General features: G+C 35.9%; 2 protein-coding genes across 4 annotated transcripts; both read left to right on the top strand.

Moving 5' to 3' along the window:
* Positions 1 to 42: 42 nt before the first annotated feature.
* On the top strand, positions 43 to 4358 carry zgc:113436 (uncharacterized protein LOC503528 homolog). Of its 3 annotated transcripts, none has more exons than XM_042723978.1 (9): positions 43 to 160; positions 393 to 565; positions 917 to 1110; positions 1203 to 1314; positions 1401 to 1542; positions 1618 to 1672; positions 1760 to 2017; positions 2971 to 3081; positions 3265 to 4358. In XM_042723978.1, exons 2-9 carry the CDS (start codon positions 397 to 399, stop codon positions 3517 to 3519), a joined length of 1296 nt encoding a protein of 431 aa, XP_042579912.1. In that variant the 5' UTR covers positions 43 to 160; positions 393 to 396; the 3' UTR covers positions 3520 to 4358. The 3 variants fall into 3 exon arrangements, with proteins under 3 accessions (XP_042579912.1, XP_042579914.1, XP_042579913.1); XM_042723980.1 differs by lacking the exon at positions 43 to 160 and adding an exon at positions 2820 to 2887 and having other exon boundaries at positions 206 to 565; positions 2995 to 3081; positions 3265 to 3406; XM_042723979.1 differs by lacking the exons at positions 43 to 160; positions 2971 to 3081 and having other exon boundaries at positions 206 to 565.
* A 774-nt stretch (positions 4359 to 5132) lies between these two features.
* LOC109090115 (ATP-binding cassette, sub-family B (MDR/TAP), member 9) lies at positions 5133 to 11580 on the top strand. Its single transcript, XM_042723977.1, is given in 12 exon segments — positions 5133 to 6212; positions 7430 to 7544; positions 7656 to 7786; positions 8264 to 8351; positions 8353 to 8467; positions 8606 to 8803; positions 9009 to 9137; positions 9226 to 9414; positions 9923 to 10096; positions 10245 to 10404; positions 10871 to 11007; positions 11105 to 11580. Coding segments are annotated over 12 exon segments (2376 nt in total). The 5' UTR covers positions 5133 to 5581; the 3' UTR covers positions 11414 to 11580.
* The last annotated feature ends 25 nt before the right edge of the window (positions 11581 to 11605 follow it).

The following is an 11605-nucleotide window of genomic DNA, read 5'->3' as shown; positions in this document are numbered from 1 at the left end:
AACCAGAAATATGTCCGTAAAGGAACAAACAGCGTCGATAAAATGAATAACTAATTTAAAATAATCAGATTTAATAATGTTACGTTTTTCTATGTATATGAGTATAAATATTCGAGACATAGCTTGCATGAGTTCCTATCTAAAAAGAGCGATAAATACCGTAAGTAATGAGTAATGTTTACATACTGGTACGTCATTTAATTCCTTCCGTCTGACTGTTATTTATTGTCTATGAGTGTGCAAGTTCAAGGCAGGAGTGGAGTTGTTCAGAAATATGCTGTAATTGTCCCCTGTGTGTTGCGACTGTAATTTGAAAAATTAAAAATTGGATGATTAGGTATATAGCTGCGCCTTCTGTTATGTATTTAAAGCCTGGGACCGTATTTTCGCAGCAGAATGTTGAGTGTGGACTCGTTGCCCGTCGCCGAAGAAGAGGTGGTGGAGTCCAGCTCAAACAGACTGGGGGACATTTACACGTTTGTGGCCGAGGGCTGTTATCCTCAAACCATGAATCCTATTCGCAAGAAAAATCTCAAAAGATATGCTCAGAAATTTATGATTGACGGTGAGAATAAATCTTGTATATGTTACATTCGTTATCATTTTAAAAAATTTCAATGATCTTGGATTCTTTCAATGTTTTGCAGTACTTCCTGTAAAACAAAGACAGAAAGCTTCTATAATTATTTCTCAAGTTAACATGTTAACTTCGACAGGCCAAAAACCTCTAACCTATGTATAAAAAACATTTCTCTCTATATGTATATCACTATGGTCGTTTTATAATTATCACTGGACAATTAAAAAAAAAAAAACTATATCTCATTCTAATGTTTTAGGTGCTTTTCTCTCTAATCTTAGGGAGTAATTTTTCCTTTTTTTGTTTTGTTATCTTCTAATCTTTCTCTATCTACAGATGGTCGATTGTATTATGTGGGACCAAAGAAAGAAGAAAAGCGAGAAGTAGTGATTGAGGCAGAGCGGAAGAGACAGATATTCCTGGAGTGTCACTTCAATGACACTGGACATCACCTGGGACAGAAGAAGACAGTTCACAGGATTCAGAGTAAATACTACTGGCTTGGCATTGTCAAGGATGTTGTGGATTGGGTATGCAGTGGATGTCATTGATCTGACCCTTTTAGGAATGGATATGTTTTGTTCATACCTTCATCTAAAAATCTCTATATCATCTATTTCAGATTAAAGTGTGCGAAACGTGTCAACACGCAGAGCGGAATAAAAACTTGGCTAGAACGGTACGACCCATCAAGGTGGATGGTCCATGGGACATTTTGACCATTGAAATAATTGGTAAAAGTTTTACCAAGTCTAATTTGTTAGCAGGACACATTTCTAAGGGGTAATCAAATGTCTTCTCTTGTGTTTTTCGAAAACAGGTCCATTCCCAGGCACTGCACATAGAGGGAATACACACGTTGTTATTATTACAGATTACTACAGTAAATGGGTAGAGGCCTTTCCTGTACAAAAGAAAGATGGTGTCTGTGTTGCGCGTTGCATTTCCTCATCTACTTGCAGGTGAGATAATATAGCCCCATTAATAAAGATTAAATATACATATTTGCTCAAATGTGACCCCCCCCCTCCCCCCAGATTTGGTCCTGCAAAGACAATATTTTGCTCTCAAAGTGCTGACTTCTGTGAGGAGGTAAAACTTTTTCTGTCAAAATACCAACCTTTAATGCAAAAAAGGTGATTAATTGTATTTTAACAGCATTATTATTGCTTATTTTAGGTTACAAAGCACTTGTGTGACCGGTGGAACATAGCGCAAAGAGTGTTGTCAGTAGACCAGCCACAGCAGAACGCACTGTATGATCGCAGCAGTAATCTTCTGAGAGATGCCATAAAACAGATGGTGGTGGAGAAACAGGTGGAGTGGGATGATTTTCTCGATCCAGTTTTGGCCACCTTTAGGACATCGGTCAACCATACGACAAAATTTACACCACACTTTTTAATATTCAACAGAAAAGCCAGCCTACCTAGTGAGGTAAGATGATTAACTAATAAGATATGATGGTTTTGTGACATGAATTAATGATTTTATGTAACAAGTAGTGTGATTTAGTGTAAAAAGTGGTAAAAAAAACCCTCAAATTTTTCTGTAGTTAATCATGATTATTCACACCTATTGTTAGAATTTGTAATCATAATTATATTTTCACACTGTATCTTTAAATTAATGTAGAAACAAAACAAAGGAGAGCAAATAGGTGGAGTTTGATGTCCAGCTTCCCCTCGCTGGACAAAATGGGTGGTGGTTGACACTCCAACCCCACCATAACCTTACTACCCTATTTCTAAACAACTCCACCCATTACATCATTTGGCTCTAAAGTGAGCATTACTTTAAATGAAGATGGTATGTTTGAAGGAAGGCAATACATGAATGAAGGCAAGTATCATTAATACCAATACTGATACTGCTGTCTGTGGGAATACAATTATTAAATACAGCCATTCAACATTACAGTAAAATTTTTAACATTCAGTAGGCCTAAACTGTTACAGAACATGAAAAAATATTATAACTTTTAATTAAAGTCAGCTTCACAATCCTCGCCTAAACCTATTATAATAAATGTCATATTTGTGTTATAGTAACATAGTAAAAGTTTCTGTCTCTGTCAGTGTCCGCTCTTTGTGTTTGAGAAATGTCAGTTAATTTTTCCCCCACTAAGTTTATTTTGCACATTCATTTTCACAATAAATAAGAAAAAGGTTAGATATAATATTTGGTATTGATATTTTTATGTGAGATATGTCACATATTGCGCCCAACATCCTTACAGAGAGGATCGAGTGGAGGTAATTTACATGCAGACCACAGCCAGCCGAAACCACCCACAGCACACAGAAAGTAAAAAGTTAAACTGACTGAATTGCTTTTAAAAATCCATTTCTTTTTTTTTTTCTTTCTTCTTTAAAAAAAAAAAAAAACAGTTTGATCCTCTTGGTTGCTATCAGGACCAGGAGGACAAGACCCTTAATGAAGAGGACACAAACGCTTTTCTTTCCTCCTTGCAGGAGCAACAGAATAACATCAAACAGATGGTTAAGTCTGAGCACTTGTTTGTTTAGTAAAAATCTTTTAGTAAAAAAGTTATTTACTAATTGATCCGTTACATTATTGCGTTATGTTACATGTCTAACTACTGGCGTTTATTCAAAAAGCATGTCTGAAAACACTTTTTTTTTTTTACCATTTTTCTGATAATGTTCTTTTTGTCTATACAGGTAGTTACAAATATGAATGTTGCGTACAGACAAGAAAAGAAAAATGCAAAACGCAAGGCTAGAAATATGCCTTCCATCACTCTTGCGGTGACTGACCCATTGTTCAGCACAGAGGAAACGCCCTCAGCAAAAAAGCTCAAGGAAAGCCTCTACCTGTCTTTTCCAGTAGAGACAGTCCTAACCACAGTTCAGAATGTACCTGAAGCCAAGAGAAATGGCTTGGAATATCCTCTAACAGACTCTGATGTGCACTGAAAATCTTTTTGGTTTGACTATTCATAAAGCACTATCTGCAAAATGTATTTGCATAGGCTACAGCTTGAAGACTTGATGTCAGAGGGCAGGTCAAGCAGATGAACTCGTGTTCACTTTCTGTTTCAGCACATAATGTAGCAGATTAAAATATGGTATTTCACCTCAAGGCATTCATTGACACATGATGGTCTTAGTTTTTTGTGTAGTTATTGAACTGACTCTATTTATTGGTTGTATCTGTATTTGCTTTAGATGAGTCATCAGATGTACAGAGATTTCAGTATTATCTGAAAGAATGTTGGTGAAACTTAAATGATAAAGATTGTAATAACCAGTGTTTATTATCAAAGAAAATGTTTGTTAGTTAACCCCCCCAGATCATTATCATAAAACACCAAAGTGTTTCTCTTGTCTTTGACAGTGAGTCTCAATTTGCAAACATTTTTTACTTAATCACCTATTTATCCATGTGTGTGGAAAGGAAAGGTTAAGGATCTTTATGTCAATAAATAGTTATGAAGTTCCAGGCTTTATCTCATAAATACTTTTTGCTCCCTTATGTTTTAGATTATGATAAATGCTATCCAACAATTAACTGTTTTTATTTGTAATAAACAGAATTGGTAATCAGTTAGAATCAGTTACTTTGTGGCCAATATGACACATCTCACGCAACTTCCAGTTTGCCTTTGAAATAACGAGGGCTGAAACAAAGGGGCAAGAGACCACAGATTGCAACATATTTCACAATGAGGCTGACCTCACCTTGTTACATGTGTCATGATTTAGACAGCCTGCCAACATGCAACATGTCTGAAATAAACCGTTTATTGTTGAAATGCTGTGTTCTTGTTTAAAATAGTATTTAATAAATCATAAAATGTTAAAAAAAAAAATTAAATTTCTGCTATATATACAGTATATCTACTATATTTACTATATATAACACTAACCTAATGAAGCTGTAAAAATGTTTTTAACTTTAAACTGCACTGGCACAATAGAAATCCACGTGGTGATTAAAGTTCATTCAAAGCCTCAACTGTGCTTATTAATAACATAAGGACAGACAGTGTAACTTTTGAATCCCGTAGTTGGATGGATGGATGTAATTTTCAGACACAAATGCATGTTATTTACAATTAAATGAAATTGTATAATAGTGCAAATTGATATGTAATTAGTTAAACTTGAATGGTTTACTGATCCACTTAAGGATGTCTGGAGTACATTTTTATATATTTCATATTGACAAGTGTATTGCCAACTGTACTAATAATTATTTATAGTAAACTAAAATATACATGTGCTTAAAATTTTTTGCACGTGCTTTAGTATGTTAGTCAACGAATGAAAATAAGTATACTTTCTAAAGCATGACAAAAAATGCACTTAAAAAAAGACTATTTAAGTGGCCTTTTATGTCATATGTTAGGTTTTAGGTTCGTACCTTATAAATCTGTAGCGCAAATACAAACAATTATACCCATTCAAAATTTGCCTTTATTATTGAAATAAAATGTCCTCACGCCCTCTCCTTGTGTAAATACTTGTGTACAGTATTTCACCACAATGTGACCAGAGCGCTTTCTGATTGGGCTGCCGTTACGGAGGCGGGGCTTTAGCACTGTATTCTTTCCCTCTTCCTGTCATTACACCGCACCGGTAAGAAGAAGCGATGGATGTTGCCTGGAAATTAAGGGACTAAGATAAGTTTTGTTGTCGTACCAGGAATATTGATTTACGAAGGAAATAAGGAGCTGATTCTTAGACGGAAAATGCATTCTGTACTGCCCCAGTGAATGAGTCTGTGATAGCCGGGTGTTAAGCTGCGCAGGCCAGTGAACCAACTTGACAAACGCAGTACATTCACATAGACTTTGTTTCAGGCGCGCACTTTTTCGGAATACACCAGACCTGTCAGTCTGGTTTCACGCTGCTGTGTCATTAATATGTTTACTCGCCCAATAGAAATCACTTCCATGTAGAATTTTTGCTGCTCACGTTTACCGAGAGCATTTGTATTTCAGTAGCTTCAAGGCTCTTCAGCAGATGTAGGAAAATGAAGGTTGCTGTGATTATAAGTGGCAACCTGGTTTTCACTCTGGTGGATATTGTGGTCACCACAGTCTTGTATGTTCATGGATCAAGTCTTGATATATTTTCAGATGAATTAGAGGACTTTGACATACACTGCTCCACTGTGGACTTGTGGGGAACTGTTCTCATACGGTCCAGTCTTCTTTTCGGGGCCACCATCGGGGTGTTCTATAACAGGACTGATGGTCCGCAGAGGGTTTCAAACCTGGGGACGCTGGTTTCTCTTATATGCCTTACCAACATGACTTATGCTCTTGCCAAGTTGTTGATGCTTTCCGAGGAGGAAGCTCTGATGTACGACCCCTGGTTCCTAAGTTTGTTCTCCTGGACTTGTACATCAGCAATAGGCATCATGATCTCATGGAAGCTGATGTCACAGACTCCCAACTCTGTATCTGAAAGAGAGGACAGCGAGGAGACGGAGAGGCTGGTGGATGGTATCGAGACCGAAGATGAGTCCAGTAAGAAGAGCAGAAAATCAAGGAAAGAGCACCCCCATTCAGGGGCCACAATCAGCCGTCTCTTGTCGTACTGTAAGAAGGACTCTGGTTTGCTGGCCATTGCTTTCTTCTTTCTTCTCCTCTCTGCTGTGTGTAAGTTGACTCTCACAGTCATCACTTAAATATTCTAAGAAATGTAGGGAATCAAGTAAACATCATAATTCAAGTGATATTTCATGAGTTAATCTTGCTTTTTTTCTATCATTTGTGTTGAGCAGTAAGTTTTGGTAATGTTGCCAACAGTCATTCCTAATAAACAATCTCATGAAATACAGAGTAAATGTATAATAAGGCTGTATATCTTATCATTAGTGAACACAACAACCAACAATGCTTTTAATGGACTAAGAATGAACACTAACTTTGATATGATATATGATGCAGAAAAGATTGTTACTGCATAATATGGGGAAGTTGTGGCCTAGTGGTTAGAGAGTTTGACTCCTAATCCTAAGGTTGTGGGTTCGCAACTCGGGCAGGCAATACCACAACTGAGGTGCTCTTGAGCAAGACATCGAACCCCCAACTGCTTTGGGTGTGTGTTCACTGCTGTGTGTGTGTTCACTGCTGTGTGTGCGCACTTTGGATGGGTTAAATGCAGAGCACGAATTCTGAGTATGGGTCACCATACTTGGCTGTATGTCACATCAGTCACTCATAAGACCTTATTGTAAAGTGATATGAAATGTATTTTAAGTGTAATGTAAATCTAGCTTTTGAGAGTTTGGACTAGAATTGAAAATTGAAATTTTTTGAGAATTTGTTAAGTAATCAAACACACACTTGCTTTATTTTTTTAATATCGTATGCTCATCAAGGCTGCATTTATTTGATCAAAAATAAAGCAAAACAGTAATATAGTTAAATATTATTACAATTTAAAATAACAGTTTCTATTTTTAAATCATTTTAAATGTAATTTATTCCTGTGATGGCAAAGTTGAATTTTCAGCAGCCATTACTCCAGTGTTTAGTGTCACATGATCGTTCAGAAAGGTCTTCAATGCTGCTTTTGATCAGTTCAGTGTATCCTTGGTACAAAGTATGAATTCTTTCAATCAATCAATCAATCAATCAATCAATCAATCAATCAATATAAAAAAATCTTACTGACAGCAAACTTTTGAACAGTAGAGTATGTCAAAGATTGTATATACTTTATTATATATCTTATCTATACTGCTAATCTTTACTCTAGTCATTACATGCTTGTGAATGCCTTGGTTTGTCACACTTGGATGGTGTGCACTTGTTCTCATCTCTAGAGTTTATCAGCTCATAGTGTTAATATTGGATTTTCCTCCCCATAGGTGAAGCTTTCATACCTTATTACACAGGGCGAGCAATAGATGGCATAGTTATCCAGAAAAGCATGGATCATTTTGCCAAACCACTGATTACACTCTCTGTTTTGGCTTTGGTCAGGTGAGCAGTTCTGGATTTCACTTTTCTTTCATTTTTATAGCATTTTTAAAGTAGAGATTGATTTCTTTTTTCCATATCATATAATGCCATTTATCTTTCTTTTTTTTTTAGCTCCATAGCCACTGGGTTTCGTGGGGGTGTCTTTTCTGTTACGTTTGCCAGGCTGAACATTCGACTTCGGAACCTTCTCTTTAGATCACTAATGCATCAGGAGATTGGGTTCTTCGATGCTAACCATACAGGTAATGTTATGGCTCCATTTATAGCTTATATATATATATATGTATATATATATATATATAATATATATATATATATATATATATATATATATATATATATATATATATATATATATATAAAAAATTTATTTTTTAAGCAATTTAACATGAAAATCTCTCTTTGACCTACATTTATAGAATTGTCAGAATTCAAAATGTACCCAACAGCAAATACATCACCATAATATTTGCATTGTTGTTGGTTTTCTTTCATACATCTCTTTGCATACTGAACTGTGATTGGCCTTGTCTTCTTTGCTATTATTTATTGTGTTGATTCCTGTGTGCAGCCAATAGAAAAAAAATATGTCATTATGCAGCATTTTATTTAGAGAGCAACCAAAGCCTAAAATCTTATACTTTAATACAATGCAAAACAAGTGTCGGTGGAAGTTGAGACGACATAAATGATTCAGCTCTCAATGGTTTGCCTTACAGGTGACATTACCTCTAGACTTACATCAGACACTACTCAGGTGAGCGACCTCATCTCACAGAATGTCAACCTGTTCCTGCGCAGCTTTGTTAACTGTGGGAATCTTCATATTCATGTTTGGGATGTCATGGAAACTGTCGGTAGTCACCATCATGGGTTTCCCATATATAGCTGTGGTCTCCAAACTGTATGGAGAGTATTACAAGGCAAGTTATGCATATGCAAATATTTTGCTTGAAAAAAAAAAAAAAAAACACTGTGGCAAATGGTGCATTGTAGTTTATAGCAGCATATACTCTATATTGTTTTATATTTCACAAATGCACATTTTTGATGTTTAACAGAAATTAACCAAAGAAGTTCAGACAGCACTGGCTCAGGCCAATAAAGTGGCAGAGGAAACAATATCAGCCATGAGAACAGTGCGAAGTTTTGCAAATGAAGATCAGGAGGGAGACTCGTACTACAGCAGACTGCAGGAGATGTTCGTTCTAAATAAAAAACAAGCAGTAGCTTATGCCTGCTTTATGTGGTCCAGCTATGTAGGTATCTTGCAAGTGTATTGAAGCATTCAATATTTGTTCTAACAAGATTCTTATTTATAAAATCAATTTTTTCTTTCCAATATCATGATTAAATTTCTCTTTTGGGTCATTTGAAGTATCTTGTAGATCCAAAAAATTAAAGTTGTCAGTCTGAACAACGATACTAGTTTTTGTTCTCTCCACTTTTTATTTTCATCTTTAGATCTCTGAGCTAGCCTTGCAAGTAGCAGTCCTGTATTATGGAGGCCACCTAGTGGTGACAAATCAGATGAGTGGAGGGACCCTTATTTCCTTTATCATTTATGAGCTGGAGCTCGGTGAGGCCCTGGAGGTATGGTGTTTTTCTTTTGACATGTGTGTGCGTGATACTTATACGATGAATCTGAAACACAAAGTCTTACTTTCTGTTCTTTTTACAGAGTATATCGTCAGTGTACACAGGTCTAATGCAAGGCGTTGGTGCTGCAGAGAAAGTGTTTGAATATATTGACAGGAAACCTAAACATATCCTTGATGGTCAAGAAGCTCCAGAGACATTTGAAGGGCAGGTGGAATTCAAAAATGTGACGTTTGCATATCCAACACGGCCAGAGATGGATATATTAAAGGTATTCTTCACTGAAAGTAGACTTTAGATAGAAGGTTACAAACTAACAGCAACGTTTAACACCATAACCTAAGCATACATAATGCAGAAATGCTACAGATTTTTGTTCCAAGTCCATTTTTGTTGGTTTCTGACCATATAACATATGTTCTGATTCAATGGCTGTGAACGTGTCACATTGCACCACACTGTCACATTCAGTGTGGACAGACAAATACCACATATTTATGTGCAAGGACTGAATAATGTTAATGATTTAGGTTAAAAACACAAGGGTTAACTATAGAATTAATGAGATACTCTATTACACTTGTGCCCCTGTGTGTAAAGCTTAAACTAGGTTGCTATGGTTGACGTTACTAGGGAGTATTGATGGTTGTCCTTGCAATTAGTGTATTGCAAGTACCTATGAATACTACGATTATTTTTCTTTTAAACTGATATGCTTGTGAATCAGTAACAGAATTCCTAGACACAGCAAGAAAACTAAACTCACATTTTCTTCTCAGAATGTTTCCTTCAGTCTTCGCCCAGGGCAAGTAACTGCACTAGTAGGGCCATCTGGTGGTGGAAAAAGCTCATGTGTGTGCTTGCTGGAGAATTTCTATGCTCCTCAGCAGGGCCAAGTGCTAGTGGATGGAAGACCTGTGAACAGCTACCAGCACAAATACTATCACTCTAAGGTGGGATATATGCTGAAGCTGATCTGGATACATTATTTAAGAATACTTATGTAGTTTTTAGTGAAGCTTGTAGTACATTCTACGGTCTTAAGAGGGCAGTAGTTACTGATAATGCAAAGGTTTTTTTTTATTTTTTAAATACATACAGGTAGCACTGGTGAGTCAGGAGCCTATTCTATTTGCCCGCACTGTTCAGATGAATATATCTTATGGTGTACCTGAAGCCCCCATGGAGCCAGTCATTAGAGCTGCCATTAATGCCAATGCACATGACTTCATAACAGGCCTCTCCAAAGGCTATGAAACTGGTTAGTTATTATTATATTATATTATATTATATTATATTATATTATATTATATTATATTATATTATATTATATTATATTATATTATATTATTGTGTTTATTGTTGTAAATTATACTATAATTTTATTCATTTATTTATTTTTATTAATATCATATCACTAATAATATTACATTATTAATATTATGAATATGTATACTAAAATGCACTTAAATTTTGTTATACTCAGAAACTAATATTTTTTTGATGTGAATACTTTGTGCATATAGATAATAGATATTTAAATACATAATTATTATATTCACAATTATATATTATATTATATTATATTATATTATATTATATTATATTATATTATATTATATTATATTATATTATATTATATTATATTATATTATATTATATTATATTATATTTGACACATCTGTTTTGTACCAGAATTCATCCTGCTGCTCTGTCCTCTGTTATAGGGGTTGGGGAGAAGGGTGCTCAGCTGTCTGGTGGGCAAAAACAGAGAGTTGCCATTGCTCGGGCTCTTATCAGACACCCTCGCATTCTCATTTTGGATGAAGCCACAAGTGCACTGGATTCAGAAAGTGAATACATGGTAAGTGATGACTATTACTTTGAAAGGATGTGGCTTAAGTGAACATTCATTTTCAGTCTTGCATTAGACTTCATTTGTGTCGTTACATTGTTTTTAGGTTCAGCAGGCACTGAACAACTTGATGCGAGAACACACGGTTTTAGTGATTGCCCACAGACTGAGCACAGTGGAGAGAGCAGATAACATCCTAGTGATCGACAAAGGCTGTGTGGCAGAGCAGGGCCCGCATGCTGAACTCATGGCCAGGGGAGGCCTCTACTGTAAGCTGGTGCAGAGGCAGATCCTGGGGTTTGACATAGATGTGGATGTTCACAACCCATCGCCAGCCCCACCACGGAAGCTGAAGGAAGGAGATAAGGAGAGTGCAGAGGACTGTAGCGACACTGAGTGTGAACCACGCTACTAAGACAAGTTGAAATGTGCTTCACTTGATTGTATGAAGGCCTTAATCATAGATAGATAGTTATTTTATTTTATTTATTCTAATCTTGGGATATAGCACATATTTTGCATGTCAAACAATGTGTTACTAGTGTTCTGCACTGAATAAAGCTTTAAGCAATAAATATTTGATATAGTTGATGTACTGTATTATTGT

The sequence above is a fragment of the Cyprinus carpio genome, chromosome B5 (assembly GCF_018340385.1).
Source record: "Cyprinus carpio isolate SPL01 chromosome B5, ASM1834038v1, whole genome shotgun sequence".
NCBI classification, from domain to species: domain Eukaryota; kingdom Metazoa; phylum Chordata; class Actinopteri; order Cypriniformes; family Cyprinidae; genus Cyprinus; species Cyprinus carpio.
The sequence above is the reverse complement of the archived record's forward strand: the minus strand, read 5'-3'. Positions and strand labels throughout refer to the sequence as shown.